The sequence below is a fragment of the Echeneis naucrates genome, chromosome 10, assembly GCF_900963305.1.
Source record: "Echeneis naucrates chromosome 10, fEcheNa1.1, whole genome shotgun sequence".
Taxonomy (NCBI): Eukaryota; Metazoa; Chordata; class Actinopteri; order Carangiformes; family Echeneidae; genus Echeneis; species Echeneis naucrates.
Genome location: NC_042520.1, coordinates 11,436,449 through 11,455,209, shown reverse-complemented (window position 1 = coordinate 11,455,209; position 18,761 = coordinate 11,436,449). Strand labels below are relative to the sequence as shown.

The following is an 18,761-nucleotide window of genomic DNA, read 5'->3' as shown; positions in this document are numbered from 1 at the left end:
ATAAGTTAAATAATTCAAGAATTGCATTAAGAGCTGCAATCAAGAGTCTAAATTTCAAGTGATTGTGTTTCATAGGTTTGTAATGTATAAACAAACCATTGTGATGAGAGTTAAAAGATAACTGGTAGTTGTGAGTTATAAAGTGCAATCAGGTTTAATGCATGACTACTTGGGAAGTTTGAATTGTTTCCATCAAATAGCAGTAAAACAATGTTACCTATAAGTGAGGTATAGCTCTCTCAAAGTCAGAAGGTCTCACACACTTTAATGTCCAGAGTCATTCACATGTAGATTGTCACATTATACATCATACTGATATGAATTATGATACCCAATATGCCACGATTACACTGTAGTGCCAATGTTTACATTTCTTTCAGGTAAATAACCCCTTGATCTGATACCACACCTCATTTCAACACATACTGGAAGACATTTGATTTTCCTCATGTGAAGGAAGCAAAAATATAAAATAGAGACGAGACACTTCTTGCTACATCTAGCTCCGAGACATATCAGTCTAATATGTGAGCTTTGACCTCTGATGATCATTTCTATTCCATGGCTCCCTTTTCACTTGCCCTTTCCCTCTGTTTTGTCCTTACTCTTATCCCGTGGCATACGGCCCATATTGTAAAATTCTAAGTTTGGCCTCATGTCTGTGAGATGGGCGAGCCGGTTGGACATGGCAAAGAAGGCGGCAATGGCAGCAATGTCCCAGGCATCCTCACGGTCAAATCCCACCTTCTCCAAAGACTTGAAGTGCTGTTCTGTGATGGTGTCGCAGCGACACACAGCCATTGCAAAGTCCAGCATGGCAAGCTCCCGAGGTCCCAGCTCTGCAGCCTCATAGTTAACAATGACCTGGGTGAGAGTAGGGAGAGGCCTGGTTGCTTTGTAGTCATTCATGAAAAAACCAACATGAAACAGAGCATATGAAAACATTATTGGGACTTAAACATTCCCTGCTGCTGTAAGGGTAAATGAAAGATGATACCTGATCAGAAAGAGTGGGATTCTTAGAGTAGATTCGGTGCAGTGCACCATGGGATATGACACAGTAAAGACACTTGTTGTGGTTGCTGGTTGCCACTACAATCATCTCCCGATCTGCTTTAGTTAATCTGCCTGGAAGACACATTCACACACTTAAGTTATAACTCAGCATCTCCCACGATAAGACACTTGGTCAGGAGGTTGGATATGCTTTCTCAAACTCAGGTTAACAATAAGAAAGGCTACTTCAGACTATTTTAAAAATCATTTACTTGACTACTTTAGTTTTTCAGTCAATGTTCCACACTTGAGTTGTTTCATGGTTAAGTTTTCAACTTATCCAGATTAATTAGTAAAACTTATTGGGACAGGTTCCAGATATTCACATCATAGAAGAAATATCCTACGGAAAGTTTCTATCACCAAACAAGCAAAAAACAACAACAAATAATCAAGTGAAGTTTAAAACAAACACACAAAACACAGATTTTGTGAGAACCTGCCAAAATACCCGCTTGATGAGTCTGTGGTAAAATCTGCCAATGTTAAAGACTTTAGTTTTTGCTTGAACAACAACAACAAAAAAAGGTGGATGATGCACTTGACCACCACAAAGAGTGAATCCCGCTGAAATGCACAAATTCAATGTATACAGAACATGGCAGGAATTAGACATAGTGTTGTGTCTGGGGCCATGGTGCTGCTTTCATTGTGCTCGTGTGTGTTAATCCAGTTTGCAGAGAGGAAATAAATAGACACACACCTGTCTCTTTGTTCATGAGTTCATTGTAGTAAGCGAAGAAGGCTCTGAACTCTGCTGGTCTGTGAGAGAGGACCTTGAAGACATTTGGCAAAAAGCCTCCCTGAGAGCAAACATTACAGTTTAGCAGGAAGTCAATCAGAGTTGTTGTTGTTTTATACACACACACAAACACACACCTTAGACTCCACTTCCTCCATAAGCGCCACTATATCATACGGCAGGTCCTTCTTGTAGGGGACCGGATAGCGACTGATCTTCTCCGGGGGAACCTCGCTGGAGAACCTCCTGATCGTGGCCGCCGCCTCCCTCCCCGGTAGAGACGCCTGTCGGGAGGACCGGAGAGTCCGACTGACGCAAAGCTAAAATAAAACAAGCACAAAGTACAGCAGCGCAACAGTGGGCGACAACTTACAAACTGCGCCAACACTGGAAGACGAACCAACTTGGCGACGAGGTGACTCGCCATATCAGCCGACGGATTGACGGAGTGACCGAGGCGGCTCCCAAACTTCAGTCTGCACAACGATCGAGGAAATTCAAAACATTCAGTTATTCATCACTTTCACTCACCTGTCGTTTAATGTCTGCATATGTGTGGAGGTTTAGAGGATCACACGAAGGCCAAATACTTCAACTACAGTTACGATTATGCCTTCGTTTGCTGTCAATCTCTCACCTGGTTGTTGAAAATGCCTGATTTGCTCCAGCAGCACGGTACCGAGTCCCACCTGCCCTCCTGTTGCGGTTCCTCCTCGCCCCCAGGTGTCGTTGTTTGTTTTGTTTGTTTATCCATCTAGATTAGAGTCCGCAAATCCATGCAAATAAAACGGTTTATTTATGTTTGATATGATAGAAATGAAGCCTATAGTGGTGGTTAATGTGAGTGTGGCCCTGAATTAGGACCGCAGGCGTCCCCTCCTGACAGACAAAAACCAGGGCAGAACTATGCTCCACCGCCGACCCGCCGACCCGGAAGCGACTTTGACGCAAACGAGGGAATGGTTTTCATTCATGAAGTGAAAAGCTGTTTGGACAATTTATCAAAACAAAAGCGTTAATCGAAGCCCGGTGGATTAGTGCAGTCGACATGTTTTACCACGTAAGTGTGTGCATTATTTTCGCTGTAAGAATTTTTTTTCTCCGGTTACGACTAACGAAGGGATGTTTATAGCGTGATCGTGGGCTAGCATTGCTAGTGTAGCTAAACAAACCTTTTCTGAAACAGTTTTTGCTTTAATCACCAAACGTACACACACACAAGGTCTTCTTCATAAACAATGGAAACCATACAATATGCGCAATCACTAACAATGGAAAAGTTTATGTTGTCAAGAAAACACTGTTTTGCCTCCACAGATATCGTTGGAACATGAAATATTGTTACATCCCAGATATTTTGGTCCGAACCTGCTCAACACTGTGAAGCAGAAGCTTTTCACAGAAGTGGAGGGAACCTGCACCGGAAAGTGAGTGACTGCGAGACTTAATGCTGTGAAAAAGATCAATCCATTTATCTGCTTTGACTGGACTCGCAACATATATTAGTTTAGACCTGAAGTTACGAAGGTTCAGTGAATCACTAAATAAATAAATCAAATAAATTAAACGTAAGGCTATACTCTTAGAGGTAAACAAGTAAACCCTCTATTTTGTTAGTGTTTTATTTAAGGCTGACAGTGTTATTAGAGAACTCATCATTGTGTAGTGATATGTGTCTTATGTACAATGACCTTTGAAATGTAGGCTTATCTTTGATAATTTAGAATCTTTCTGGCCTATTGCCAAAACGTGTTATTTTGTGTTTTGACTTGGCAATAAAAGTCAAAGGCACTGGATCAGTGGTCTGACGTTTTAAGTTACAATGACAATATCCAATGCATACTGGATATTTACCTTTTAAACTAACATTTCTCAGAGGAAAATCTTAACATATGCATGTAAATCATTTGTCTTTCAGGTATGGCTTTGTCATTGCAGTCACTACCATTGATAACATTGGAGCAGGTGTAATCCAGCCAGGCAGAGGGTTCGTCCTGTACCCGGTCAAGTACAAGGCCATTGTGTTTCGGCCATTTAAAGGGGAAGTAGTGGACGCTGTGGTCACTCAGGTTAACAAGGTGAGCGACACTACAGGGTATTTGGCTACTATGCAGAATTTTCGTATGATGAGGAAATTTTAATTTGCACTCTGGGCTGGCTTGGAAGCTCACTACCACAAGTGCTGCCCTATTTGTATTGATCGTTGGATGACGTCAAATGAGACTAACAAATGTGCACAGTATTATGGCAAAAACTCGCAGAATGTTTCTGACCAATCATTTCATTCAAAAGTAAAGTCATACATATTGTGATATCAGTTACATTGATTATAAACATAAGTTTTTATTTTGGCCAAGACAATTACAACGTAAACACAGATGAGTTGATTTGTGCATTGTTGAAGCACACAACCTGTAATTAGTTTACAGTAGATGTAAATGCTTTGAGTGAAGGCTTGATGTCTCTGTAGTTGATAACTAAATTACATTTGAAGTGAACAACTTTAATGCATTCTGTAAATGACAGTTTTTCATTTTATCTTGTAGGTTGGCTTGTTTACTGAAATTGGCCCCATGTCTTGCTTCATATCTCGCCATGTGAGTCATAGTAAATTCTGTAATTGTTGACAGAACTGGTTGCCTTGGATTCACGTTTTGCTTTATATATGATGTTTCTCAAAATAATTGCTCTTTTTGCAGTCCATCCCCTCAGAAATGGAGTTTGACCCCAATTCCAATCCTCCTTGTTATAAGACAGTTGATGAGGTAAGAATTAGCAGTATTTAGGAATCAAGCAATTGTCCAAAAAAAAACAACAACATGTAAACAGCCAGGGAATTGTAGTGCAAGTGTTGTTAAAGACGTTAACTTTCAGTAAATGTAATCAATCAGGACTGGAACATCTAATTTTTAGTGTGTAGTAGCAGTGCTTCTTCTCTTACTTGTTGAGTCCTGCATGTCATTTTTTTCTCTTTTTTTCAAGGACATTGTGATCCAGCAAGATGACGAAATCCGTCTCAAGATTGTGGGAACGAGAGTAGACAAGAATGACATTGTGAGTATCATCTTTTTAAAGGAATTTTATATTTCATTTTAGTCCACTGGAATAAAATAACAAGAAAAGTTGTGTGATTGTATCACAGTGATTATATCATAGTGCATGAAAAAGACACTATAAAACAAATGTGAAATAACAAAAAACACGTTTTTTTTTGTTTGTTTGTTTTTCAGTTTGCTATTGGATCTCTAATGGATGATTACTTGGGTGAGTATTACACTACAGAATATTTTATGGACAATTCCTCACAATATGTAAAAATACTGTGCCCAAACAAGAAGTTTTAGAGAACAGAGGGTTTTTATTTTTATCACCTTAGTTTTGCTAATGTGGTTGTATTGACACAAATGTAGGCATCCTGTAGATAAAAATTATTATTTTCAGCTTTTAGACTGTTCATTATCTTATCTTCAATTTTTATTTCCAGGTCTTGTGAGCTGATTCATCCCAAGGTTTCACATCACATGGTCCATTTTATGGAGTAGCCTCTCTTCTTGTTAAAACGAATATTTTTCTACACAGATAGATAAGGATTAGTCACAGGGGGTGTAGGGCCGTAACTACTACTGTTTTATCACCATGCTGTACAGTCTTTATTTGTATGTTTTAATTGGAAGTTATGCAAAATTCTAACAAAATATTCTCGTAACCAAGACTGCAGACACAATTCATACTCAATTTTCATTTGTTTTTCAAATTTAGATCTCAACTTTATATAGTTTGTTTGGTTTGTTTTTTTATGTGGATTGTAATAAAACATTTTATTTGTTCTTACATTTTGTATCCTTTTTAGTTTTTAATATTACATACTGACACAAAGTTTCCTTGTGTGAAAATATACATTTTTAATGTATGTATTTTTAAAAGAAAGAAAAATCAATGTGGCACAGCTCTTATAAAAAAAAAAAAAAAAAATCACGGCAATGTGGACGCGGGTGTTTCAGGGGCGCGCACGTCTTGTGGCCGTAAATACGTCAGAGAAGCGCGCCCTCGATCTTTCTTTCTCTCGTCCTGAAGATGGCGGCAGGGGTGAGTAAGATGGAGAGGAGCCCGCTGTTGTAGCTCCCTTTAAATTTTTCAGACACAATCCGTTAAAAATCAGCCCCATCTGCACCTTTACCGGGCACCTTAACGTGTTTATAACACCCACCGACTGTCAGGTGGCAGGTCGAGGCCTCATTTACACAGATTTTCATTCAGCCGTCAGTCTAACTGAGGTTAGCTCCTGCTATCCTGACGTTGCATCGAAAGTGAATGACGCCCCTTTGATGGCCCGGGCTGCTGCCACGTTACCTTTGAGCTGTTTCCACTTTCAGACGACTCTTAGAGCTGTTTTCGCTCAACATTTGTTCCTCCGTCCTGTTTAGGTAGCGTGTGTATTCAGATTTATAACGTTAGACACAAGGCGCAGATGAAAATGCCGGTGTTGGTAGCGCGTTAGCATTTACAGCGAGCTAATGGCCACGTGAATATCCCAGTATTTTTCTAATAAAAGCTCGTTTGGCTATGGCTGCCAGTTTTTAGTTGAATCCTGACCTGTGTTCTACAACCCATTTCCCTTCCTGGTTAGTGTTGAATTTAAATGGCCAACCATCTGTAATGGGATGGCATCATTCATTTACCTCTGAACTGTAGAAGTGGACGAGCTTTAGGATACTGCGTATATGAGGATAGCAGTATGCCAACACAACATTTTGGCTGGTATGTTTGCAACATTGTGTGAAACGTATGTGTCCATATTAATTGTTCCTCTTTGAATTGTATACTCATTTTCAGTGTTGTTTCCACCTTTCAGACTTTGTACACATACCCAGAGAACTGGCGGGCCTTCAAGGCCCAGATTGCTGCCCAGTACAGTGGTGCTCGCCTCAAAGTTGCCAGCAACCCCCCTGCCTTCACCTTCGGGCAGACAAACCGTACTCCTGCCTTCCTCAACAACTTCCCTCTGGGCAAGGTTAGTGCTCCAGTTTTCCTTAATGCATCTGTGCTCGGTTTGGAGGGCTGCTTCTTTCAAAGTAGCAGTGTTTATGAATGCGGTCAGTAGAGTTAATGCAGTTATTTATAGTATTGTAAATTAATTTCTATGCATGATTAAGTATAATGTCAAATCTGTAACTAACAAATCTGCTATTTACATTTGACGTTTCTCCTAATAGGAATGTTACTAAGTGGCTTACATTCTTCACTTTTGCCTGTGTTTGCAGGTACCTGCCTTCCAGGGGGATGACGGCTTCTGTCTGTTTGAGAGTAATGCCATTGCTCACTACTGTAAGTCTTGCATTTTCTAAAGTTAATGAATTATGCATTGTGTGTGTGTGGACAGTAATCATGAGTCTATTTTTATAATTGAAGTCTTAGAGAAAGAAGAGCAAATAACACTGCAGACAGCTTTTCCATGCAGATTTATACATTGTCACAGTTGTAGTTTGTGGTGCAATACATCATGAGTCAGCATAACATTAAATGATTATTTTTGTTGTTTATAGTGAAAAAGTTCTGTTGTTGCACATCTATGCACATTTTGAAGACTCTAGTGTGCATATATACCTTTTGATTTTGTGTATGTTAAAGACAGTATGGTAATGGCAATGGCTTTCACTTTTATCAAAACTCAGAATTTCTTATTTTGTCTTAACAGTGAGCAATGATGCTCTGCGTGGCAACACTCCCCAGGCTGCAGCCCAGGTGCTGCAGTGGGTGAGCTTCGCTGACTCAGAGATCATCCCTCCAGCCAGCGCATGGGTCTTCCCCACTCTGGGAATCATGCAGTTCAACAAGCAGGTGTGCAGCTCAGCGTTAACCCTAACCCTTCTGGATAAGCTAAAGACTTAAATCATTATTTTGTCGCTGTGGTGACGAGTGGATACCATTGGGGCATAGTTTAACACCCTGTGGGCTTGGTGCTTGCCTGTGTAATGGACTCTTAAGTTTTGTGCCACACTTAGTCATCTTTTTTCCAATTTTGTGCAGGCCACAGAGCAGGCTAAGGAGGATGTGAAGAAGGCTCTTGCAGTGCTGAACCAACATCTGAACACCCGAACCTTCCTTGTGGGAGAGAGGATTAGCCTTGCTGACATCACTGTGGTCTGCTCTATGATCTGGCTCTACAAACAGGTTTGTCATGGAGACTGCCATTGTATTACACAAACAACCGCCCTTTAACTGATCATTCATTTTTAAATAATTTGCGCCTTTTTAGGTCCTTGAGCCTTCTTTTCGTCAGCCATACGCCAACGTGACCCGCTGGTTTGTCACATGTGTCAACCAGCCCCAGTTCAAGGCTGTCCTTGGGGAGGTCAAGCTGTGTGAAAAGATGGCCCAGTTTGATGGTATGTTATTGGCAATGAGATCGGAAGCACTTAGTCAGCACTTTAATCATTTTGAACTGTGGAGTTCCTACTTTCCCTTTACAGTCATCTGTAATGCTTCTAAAAGATGTGTACTACAATTGCTGTGTAGCCTTGTTTATTAAATATGCATTGCTCACAAAGTCCTTGCCAGTGTTAAATTGGAAAACCAAAAAATTGATAGTTGGAATCTTTGAAAGAAAAAAAAATCTTCTCTGTGAACAGCTAAGAAGTTTGCTGAGATGCAGCCCAAGAAAGAGACTCCTGCTAAGAAAGAGAAGGGAGGAAAGGAGGCAGCCAAGCCCCAGGAGAAAAAAGAGAAGAAGAAGGAAGAGAAGAAACCTGCACCAGAGGAGGAGATGGATGACTGTGATGCTGTACTGGCTGCAGAGCCTAAAACCAAGGACCCCTTTGCACACCTGCCCAAGAGGTAACTCTCTGCAGACTGTTGGTAGTGTTCATTTTGTCATACATCTTAATTATTTGTCTCAAGTCAGTTTATTAGTACTTGCCCTCTATCTTAATGGGTACTAATGAATGACTGGAAGTAGTTGACACTCTGGTACATTTAAAGCATTGGCTGGCACATTGAATGCAATACTGCAGACAGGTAACAGGCCAGTGTGCATGTTGGGGAAAAAATTCCTAAGTTTCAAAAAATAGATGGTCCCCTGTCATTGGGCAAGGCGGTGCCTGATCATGGCACCAAGTCTTAATCTGACAGGGGAAGAGAGACTTGAGACCATATTCATCCCAGCCATCTCTGTTTCAGTGAGGAAAAGGCTGGTTCATGCTGTGGCTACAAATCAAATTTAACCCAAAGCAATTACTGTTGAACTTGGTGATATTGGTAGTAAAGACTGAATAGAGTAGAGGTATTTCCAAGAGACTTAAAAGTGAGTGTTTAGATCTAACCTAATCAGCTTCATACTTCTGTTTGTAGCTCATTTGTCATGGATGAGTTCAAGAGGAAGTACTCAAATGAAGATACCCTGACAGTAGCCCTTCCCCACTTCTGGGAACACTTTGACCGTGAGGGGTACTCCATCTGGTACGGTGTGTACAAATACCCAGAGGAGCTCACACTTACCTTCAAGAGCTGCAACCTTATCACAGGTGAGACCACTTAGCCACCACTTCACCAAACACATTGATACAGGGCTGTCAAATAATATATTTTGTAATCTGATTAATTACCATTCCCAATATGACAGAAAAATCCATTTTCTCTATATATTGTTGGAACAGAAAGATGTAACAGGAGGATAAAAATGTTTAACATTTTTATGTATGACAAATCCAGTCCAGTCTGTATTCACTTTTTTCTTTTTTTTTCTTTTTTTTTGATTGATTGATTAAAACTTAATACCAGGCTGCATTAACGATATAAAGCAGTTCTCATATATATATATATATATATATATATATATATCCCCTTTTTAGATTTGTTTCAAATCAAAAGAAGTGTAATAGGCCTGAGGGAAGACGATGTCTACTTCAGGATTTATCACTTGTCTTGCATATGGAAAAACAGAATACTTTCTGCTTCCACAAAAAACATCAATCACACCTTTTCAACGATCACAATGTTAACGCTGACAGCCCAGGTGTTCATGTCATTTTTGTAAAAGAACAGCTATTCATGCTTTTGGCTTCTATGCTTTTGTTTTATGGAGTGACATGGTGGATCATTTATTAGAATTAAACCTTGACTGATATTTTGGCCGTGATCCTACTTATTAGTGTCCGGGTTCATGTATTTGCATGAATGTCCCCTGTTGTCTTGCCATGGTCTGAATACAAAAGTCTCAACCAAGAGTTTTTACACCTCTGGGACAATTTCTTGTGGCCTTAGGCGTAGGCAAGTGCTCTTAAAGTGAGAGTGATTTCTTTATTGTAAAATGTTTTTGTTGCATTCATGCTTCTCAAAGGTTCTGTTGATGTAAATTCTTCAAAGCTCAGCTATTTTCTTCAGTTACAGCATCATTTCATAATTTTCTTCGGTTTGAGATTGAAGCTCCATGTCAAAGGTTGTTTTTTTTTTTTTTTTTGTCTCCCAGCAATTGCTGAAATAGTTACAACATATTTAGGGGTGTGCCCACATTTGGCCTCTTCAAATGCATATTATTTGTTGACTCTAAATGGACCTAAACTGCAATCAGGATCCTTCCTGTATGGGAAGCAGTCCATGTCCCCTGTCATTGGGCAAGGCAGTGTCTATTCATGGCATTAAGTCTTAATCTGACAGGGGAAGAAAAACCTGAGACCATATTCATCCCAGTCATCTCTGGTTCAGTGAGCAATAGGCTGGTTCATGCTGTGGTCACAGAAAATCACGACTGCTCATTGTGGATTACTGGATTTACTTAATCCATAAGGGCACTTCAGGCATTCTAGTTTGACAATTTTCCTTTTCAGGAACAGATCATCTACAAAAATCCTCGTCGTTGGGTGGAGTTTTTTTACAATAATATTGGTGATGAACAAAACCATTGTTTACTGTGTGAAGACCCACAATTCATCAAATGCCATCCCTGTTGCTCACAGGTATGTTCCAGCGCCTGGACAAACTCAGAAAGAATGCCTTCGCTAGCGTCATCTTGTTTGGCACCAACAACGACAGCAGCATCTCCGGCATCTGGGTCTTCAGAGGCCAGGATCTGGCATTCACTGTATGTTTAAAAGTCAACACACTTTCATGTTGTTGCTGCCTGTTTTTGACCAGCTGATTTGTAAACTGTGCAATTCAGAGTTAGTGGCTAGTCCCCTGTCATTGGGCAAGGCGGTGTCCAAACATGGCACCAAGTCTTAATCTGACAGGGGAAGAGAGATTTGAGACCATATTCATCCCAGTCATCTCTGTTTCAGTGAGGAAAAGGCTGGTTCATGCTGTGGCCACATTACACAATATCAAGCAAAATTCTAGGTCCAGGCTGTGTTATCTGAAAACGTCTTAATTTGGATAAAGGCTCCAAGTGGAAACGAGTTCATCAAGACATTTTCTTAAGTCTGATAATTAAAAGCTGTGTGACTGAACATTATTCAGACTAGTGCACACACAGTGCAGTCTGCATGGCTTGCATTTGACTGCACATTTGTAAAGTGCATCCCTTCACAAAGAAAGACAGTGAGTAGTCAGTTATCTGATAATCAGTGGTGGTGCATTATGAGCTCATCAAAGCTGTGGTTAATATACTGCCAATCAAATAAGGAATTGTTTTCTTCCCCTAGCTGTCGGAGGACTGGCAGATTGACTATGAATCATATGACTGGCGCAAGCTGGCACCAGACAGCGAGGAGTGCAAGACCATGGTAAAAGAGTACTTTGCATGGGAGGGAGACTTCAAGCACGTGGGTAAAGCTTTCAACCAGGGCAAGATCTTCAAGTGAAGGGGCTCTGATACAGTCTCAACCTGAACAAAAGCACTCTGCGCTTCTGCTCTCCACAATGTAAAATCAACGGACTTTCAGCCACAACGTGCTTACTAAACAGCAAGAATGACTTGAAATGACAAGAGGGGATTGTCTGTGGCCCCATACTGGGTTTTTGTTGTTTGACCTGCAAAATAAAGCATTTTCCACCATGCCATCTGTGGGATTTGATTTCTGGCATCCAACCTCAGTCTGGTAGAGCTTGTTTTTATTGGATTTGTTTTGGTAATAAACCAATAAATGTAGCGTTTCCAGACTGTAGTAAGTCTACCTTTACCATGTCGGACAGTAGTAAAACACTGTTACTACATGGCACAACAGTACACACTTCTGTTGCAATAGCTCCAACCACACCCAACAGCAGTGCTGGGTGTGGTTGGAGCTCCTGCATGTGACACAGCCTGAAGAGGTCTGTTCAGGTTGGTATGAAATGACTACCATAATTTAAAATACTTTTTGTTCCACTCAGGTGACTTGAATTGGTTTTATTAATGTATTAATGTATTTTAGGCTTGAATGCAGATGGCTGATATTGTGAAGCCGTGAAGGTTGTTGACCAGCTGGTGTGCAGGCCTGTGTAAACCCTGCAGAGGGCAGGATAGGACTTGTCCTGGGAGGCTGATGGGCTTATTGAATGGAAAGAATCCAACGGAGAAGATGACTGAGCTTCATGGTTTGCTTATGCTAAGAAGAAAATGCGGTCTTCTTTACAGCGTGAGTGCTTGTTTTTAAACTTTCTTGTGCTTCCACAAAGAACAGACCTGTATAAGGAAAATCCAACGGGCGACAAAATGGGAAGCTCTTCCAGTGTGTCACGTAGCCATGTTCTTCTGGTCATCTTAAATAATTTAATTTCACTGCAGTAAACATGCCTAGAGTATATGAGGATGAATTCACCTGATTGGACAGACAGACGTAGAAAAAAAATCTTTTGTGTGGCTCGACCACACCCTACTCAAATGCAGAAATGTCACATTTCAGAGCCTACTTCTGCAAGTTGGTATCATTAAAGATGAAAAACGTTTTCTTGTCACGCCAGACTGCAGCCAAAATGTTCTTTCATTTCCTTTAAATTGATAAACATTCATGAAACTTGAAGTGAATTTTGTCTGCACCAGACACACCCAGCTGTCAGGTTTTTTTTTATTTTTATTTTTTTTTTATAATTTGTTGTTGACCATTCCCACACCTGCAACCAGCCTTATCCTTTCATATCAGCCATAACTGAATTCATTGTTTGGTGCTTCATTGTAGGGCATGTAGTAGCTGCAGGGTAAAAAAGACACCTGGCCCATCCCATTTAATCTGCACTGATATTCAAATGATGACTTCACATGATCTTGAATCTTTGTTTGTTCACTAATATATTTAGCACACTAAACTTTTGTCTAAACGCAGAATTTGCTCAGTTGTAAAGTTAAGAAAATCTTTCAAAAAATCTTTCAAAAAGGTGGATCTCTTTTTGTCTGTGCAACACACTCACATACACGAGAGATGCACAAGAGGGGAATGTCATTGCGGAGTGAGTCAGATGTCATATTTTCCAGCTTACTAAGCGTGATTCAAGATCATTTTGGCAAAACCATGTCCCACTGTAGTGTTGAATCAGGGAGGCCATTTTAGTTTGTTCTGTGGTCTCATGGAAATCAGAAAATGGAAATCTTCCCATAACAGCAAAGCACCCAAGCACATGACTCACCCATCCTGTGGATCATAGTAGAAGAGGGCTGTAACTTGAACAAATAACTTTTGACTTCACCCACAGCAGTTCAGCAGTTACAACACTGCTGATGGCTGATCCTATGATTGCTGAAAGGCTGCTGTTACGAAAACCCATTTCATCATGCAATCAAATATGAAATTAATGTGAGCAGAACACATGCAGTTTTAGTGCTTGTGGGGCAGTTTTCCTAAGCAAAAGCATAAAACTGGTTTTGTTGTGTTCTGGATTTTATTTGTCTGAGTGACTGCAGAAATAGAAGCTTAACTGAAACACATGAACAATATGTCCGTTTTATGCCAACAGCAACATTTTCTCTCCCAGCCCTGCCAGCCTTCCTCTCCCTGGTCTTTATTTCTGTGTTGACTGCACTGACACACACGCACTACTTCGTTTTCCTTCCTTTCTGTTGATCCTTGGCCCTGGAGATCTTTTTTTTTTTTTTTCTTTTGTGTCTGTTCATGGAGGGGTGGGGGTTTGTCTTAAAAGGACTCGCAGCAGTGAGGAGTGCTGGTGAGCAAGGAACACAGAGAGAGGCTGTATTGTTTCACAACACAAGGTCCCTGTGTGGCTGTCAGCCCCCCGTAGGAGCTTCAGGCATGGTATGCATGTGCTGAGCATCTGGTGGTGCAGGACACACATCTGGAAAAGAGTGAGACGGTCGGTGGTGGGCTTAGAGCAACTAGGTGAAGAGTAAAGATCAGGAGTCCCAGTCTGAAATACAGCACAGCATTCTGTGACGAACCTCAATGGACTGCAAAAGGTCCTCCCCTTTGGAATTAACTGCCTTGTTTTGTTTTGTTTGTCTTTCAAACTCTAAAATAAGACGGGGAATGCACTTTTTTTTTTCTTGGGGAGGGGGGCTAACTGGGTAAAAAGTCCTCCAATAGAAATATTCTTCTCTTTAGTCTACAGGCCTTTTGGGCCTAATTGCCTACTTCAAAGTTAGTCAGTGTTGTCAGTTGTAGGGATGTTGAGGTGAACAGAGAGAGCACTCATGCACCGCACATATACAGTCCCACCCTCTGTGTTATATCCAGTTTACTCTAAATTCTAGTTTGGGGTTGGGCTTCAAATACCCCCCCCCCCCCCCCCGCACAAACACGCACAAACTTGAGCAAAGGAATGGCGGCAGGAAAATGGATCCTTAGTCAGCACTTAGGGGCTGCTTAAACTCTCTTTGCATTTGAGGTATGCCCGCAGTCGTGTGAGTAAAGAGTCTGAGAAATGATGTAAAACAAAAATTGTGAAGTATCCAAATTTAAAAGTGGCAGAAATGCACACCTTCATATACGTTAGTGTATTCTCCATTACACGCAGAAAATTACTTTTCGTTTTCTACCTTCGTTTCAGAGCGACAGGCGTTTCTTCCTATTTGTGCACTTACAGGGATGTGAACTGGACATTTCTGTGTGCTTCTCAAACTTAGTGTAGTAATTCAGCCCTGGAATGGAATGAGGGAGGTCAAAGGTGAATCTGCTGAGGGAAAACAGCTGAAGAAAGGAGGGGGACGACGATATGAGCTCCGAGCAGGCATAGCTACATAACGATGCCTCCAAGCAACACTCTCAAACGAGTCATTGTTTAGAGAGGTAGTTATTATTTATGTATTTTTGCCATCGGTTTGTGTTGCCCTGCAACAGAAGGTTGCCAGTGGAAGAGTGGAGGGGAAAGTGCGTGACACGAGGAAAGAGAGGAGAGGTACAGCAGAGGGAAAACAGACAGCCCCTGCACTTTTGGACATGAAACCCCAGAGCAGCTTCTGGCTCATATTACCAGAATCCGGAGGTGGGGCATGACGGGTGACGCTGACAAAGTAAAGCAAAACTGTAACACACACTACCATGACTACCAAGTGTAGAAATATTGATCCGTGTCCTGGAAATAATAGTAATCCAACACAATGTAATACTGATAGACTCCCTCCACTTGGTGCACTACTGGTTCTGTTGTGCTGTGTTTTTACAGTGTCAGCCCGTTTGGGTGTGTTGTGTACTGAGCGTTAAAGCTTCAGAAAAGCCCTTGGCTATCTATTATCCTCTCATGAAACACAAGTATAGTTGTCCTCGGTGTAAAATGGATAAATTGCAGTTGCAAAAACTAAAATTACCACAGTTTGCAGCAACTTACATTGTTTAATTTCTTTACAGGACTTTTGAGAGACTTACTTTTTTTTTTTTTTTTTTTTTTAATGCTTAGTTGAGTAAGACTTGGATGAGCGTTCTGAATAAACAGGTACCTGGACTCTGCTCTGGGAAATATTAATTACCATTTCATGTACTGACTTGGTGGTGGTTTACATCCCACCCATTGAAAGACCCGGAGTGTTGTAACATTTACAGCTATGACTGGAATGTGCAGCTCACAAAGGTATCTGCTTGTCTTGAAGCACAAGAGATGAGAGTCAAGCCACAGGGAGGAGAAACTCTTGCAAAACCTACTTATCACTGCAGCTGATCAATGTTTCTGAACAGATCAACAGTGAGTGATTATCTCCACAAATACAGAGATCACACAGTGGGCTAATCACTCGGACACACAGTGGTGGTAAATGCATCAAATGTGCGACATTGCATCAGTGTTGGTGAGCTTGTTGAAACAATTGGGAAACAGTGATATTGCTGAATGTATATTTTCAGTAACCCTATCAGCCCGACTGCACAGTGTGTTGGCAGAGGCAAGACCCAACCTGTGGAAGGTGTTCCTGCGATTAGTGTGTTTGGAGTGGCGGAGGGCGCACACATAAAAGGACCATTCGAGCTGCATTGCAAAAGAAAAGAAGAGAAGTGGGGGGTGCGGCGGAGGTTACAGTCTCTGAAGAAAAACTAAAAACAATCGCAAACTTTGTGAAACTAAATAGCGCAGAATTCCCTTTAAACAGTATGGCATGTGATATTTATCCATACACACACAGGGCATTGCTATGGAAACATCCCTGCTGGTACCTGCCCCCTTGCTTATTATGTTGCCATAGCAGCCATCCCAGAATAGTCTCTCTCTCTTTTTTTTTCTCTCTTTTGCCTCCCTCGTGTTTGTGACTCACAACTTGCAATGGAAACCACAATTCAGCCTGTCTCTTATTCCCCTTTTTTCCCTTACATTCCTCTGTGCACCAAAGGAACAACTCGCTTTTCTGAATCATCAGTGTGTGTGTGTGCATGAGCGCATGTGGGAGCGCGAGTTGTGGGGAATTCCTAACAGATTACCAATGATGAGTTTCTATGGTGATGGCAAATATCAGGCGGAGTGACCTGCATGTTGTAAGATAGTGTATCTTGAATCGTGTGTGCTGTCATGAGCAGACTGTGACGGCCGTGCAGACTCCTGCAGGCTCACTTTGTTTTGAGAAGTCCCAGATTATCTTCTCACAGGACTCCACTGGCAGCACAGCAAAGAGCCACATTTGGAAAAACGTTCAATCCACTGTAACAAATAATGCACGAGGTGTTTCAGTTAAGGGTGTCATTTCTACCCGTGTCTTTATCTCCATGTATAAATGAATTTGATCTCTCTGGTTTTGCTTTAGTTCTGTGTTCTCATTACTTTGCCAATGAGAGGAAGGAAATCTGGTTGTCAGTGCTAATGAAATTAATTTGAATTAAAGCGAAATCAGAAAAAAATCAAATACTTAGCATGGCGGATGAAACCTTTCTTTAACTTTCACATCAATTTTACAAGTCAGGAGTGATGTAGTCATATTGAAAGCTTCGCTGGTGTGATGACAAATAAGTGCTGGAAGGGAAAATTAACTGAAAACCAAACCCTAACCCTAACCCTAAGTCATAGCTTTTTTTTCTCCTTTGTCAGAGCAGAACACTCAGCAGCAAACAGATTTGGCTCACAAAAACTTTCTTTCAGTTTGGGGATGGTGGTGATCAAAAACAGAAGTGAAAGAGGAGTGAAAATTGGGCACAATCTTAATTCTGTATTAAGGCGGAGGTGAACCTTATTACTTGATTTTCTGTTACAAAGTGTATATCACATGTTGATGATAAGATGCATCGTAACTCGTGGAACTAGCTAGCGGTAACATTAATCCAGTGAAAAAAAAAATGCAGTATTTATCTTCAGATTAATGAAGAAATCAAGTGGATGGATTAGTTGTATTTCAAGTAATTATCAAGTAAAGGTTCCTTCTCTGCATAAGGATCAGTCAGTGTATTTATCTGCATATGAATATATATATTTTTGGGATTTTTTTGGACTACAATAAAACTGTATATGCCAAAAATGAAATATGTCTGCTTCTGTCCCGAGCTGGGGACAGAGAGCTGTAGGAGTAGGTGGTTCAGGTGGTCAAACCAAACTAACGTTCAACCGTCGTCCCGCAGATCTTTTATTCTTGTGCCCTGTCTTTTTTTCTCCTATCTTCCTTCTTTTGCCCTGAAGTCTTTTGAAACAAGTCAACGTCAAAGTGGAGATGAAAGAGTATTTAGTCACTTTTTGAGCTGTTATTTTTGTAGCTTTTCTGACTCTTCTTGAACAACAGTGCATTTATTCATTTCTGAAGAACACATGCTGTGTGGTTCAAGTCCTTCGACCTTCTTTGACACACTGACAGTGTTTAACTGGATGTGTTTTTTGTATTTACTGGTGAAACACTCGTCACAATCTCTACAATGTTGCATTGTGTAAAAAGAAGAAGAAGAAGAATGTAGAACTCACATAATCTGGTGTGTGTGGTAAAGGGCCTCTTTCCAGATGCCGGAAAGAGAGAACAACTGGACTCTTAACTGGACCAGACCAGACTGACCAAGATCGACATTTTAAAATCATAACGGCATTCACACACTTTACATGAATGTCTGTGTAACTTTTGTACGGGGTAACTGCCAAGGTTTTTTTTTTCTTTTCACAACAGACGATAAAATCACACCCAGCAGTTTCAAATACGATACACGTGATGCAATCAAAGAATTAATCAAGCGACTAACTTTATTTTACCATTTTTATTTTACTATATTTTTTTTTGTAGCAGTCACCTGAAGCGGAGCACAGATAAGGAGCTAAAAAAAGAGCATGAAGCAGTAAATTACATTCTCAAGTTTTCTTTGGAATAAAATCCTTCTATTGTATCCTGCGTTCTCATAACGATGTTGATGACTCATGCAAACAGGCCATTTGCCAAGCACACTGCTTACATTGTCTGAATTTAGGAAGGAATTTCAGCTAATAGCAGTGACATTTTGCAAATATAATACAAGAATTTTTCTCCGCTTTGATCACATGCTAATATCTAGCAGCTTTTTTTTTTTTCATGACTACCGTATCTTTGTCTTGTCTTCTCCAATGTGATCAGATAGCCTTTTTTGTCTGATTAAAACTGTGTTTCGCAATCAAATGTGTAGCTACCACCCATTTGGCCTCTGCCTATGGCGAAGGAGATTTTATAGAATTCAAATCATTA

At 40.7% G+C, this 18,761-nt stretch overlaps 3 protein-coding genes across 4 annotated transcripts; 2 read left to right on the top strand and 1 right to left on the bottom strand.

The window, feature by feature from the left end:
* Positions 1 to 219: 219 nt before the first annotated feature.
* LOC115049926 (uncharacterized) lies at positions 220 to 2,585 on the bottom strand. The gene is made up of 6 exons (XM_029512556.1): positions 2,436 to 2,585; positions 2,172 to 2,274; positions 1,936 to 2,082; positions 1,760 to 1,859; positions 998 to 1,128; positions 220 to 864 (listed from the first exon to the last, which is right to left on the bottom strand). The coding sequence occupies exons 2-6, from the start codon at positions 2,223 to 2,225 to the stop codon at positions 574 to 576; spliced, it is 723 nt and encodes a 240-aa protein (XP_029368416.1). The 5' UTR covers positions 2,226 to 2,274; positions 2,436 to 2,585; the 3' UTR covers positions 220 to 573.
* On the top strand, positions 1,956 to 5,629 carry polr2g (RNA polymerase II subunit G). Of its 2 annotated transcripts, none has more exons than XM_029512557.1 (9): positions 1,956 to 2,521; positions 2,660 to 2,858; positions 3,116 to 3,225; positions 3,717 to 3,876; positions 4,345 to 4,395; positions 4,498 to 4,563; positions 4,781 to 4,852; positions 5,029 to 5,062; positions 5,283 to 5,629. In XM_029512557.1, the coding sequence occupies exons 2-9, from the start codon at positions 2,847 to 2,849 to the stop codon at positions 5,294 to 5,296; spliced, it is 519 nt and encodes a 172-aa protein (XP_029368417.1). In that variant the 5' UTR covers positions 1,956 to 2,521; positions 2,660 to 2,846; the 3' UTR covers positions 5,297 to 5,629. The 2 variants fall into 2 exon arrangements, with proteins under 2 accessions (XP_029368417.1, XP_029368419.1); XM_029512559.1 differs by having other exon boundaries at positions 2,613 to 2,858.
* Positions 5,630 to 5,808: 179 nt separating this feature from the next.
* Positions 5,809 to 11,791, top strand: eef1g (eukaryotic translation elongation factor 1 gamma). Its single transcript, XM_029512555.1, has 10 exons — positions 5,809 to 5,884; positions 6,651 to 6,809; positions 7,060 to 7,123; positions 7,494 to 7,636; positions 7,826 to 7,969; positions 8,055 to 8,184; positions 8,428 to 8,632; positions 9,146 to 9,318; positions 10,750 to 10,874; positions 11,434 to 11,791. Exons 1-10 carry the CDS (start codon positions 5,873 to 5,875, stop codon positions 11,590 to 11,592), a joined length of 1,314 nt encoding a protein of 437 aa, XP_029368415.1. The 5' UTR covers positions 5,809 to 5,872; the 3' UTR covers positions 11,593 to 11,791.
* Positions 11,792 to 18,761: the final 6,970 nt, after the last annotated feature.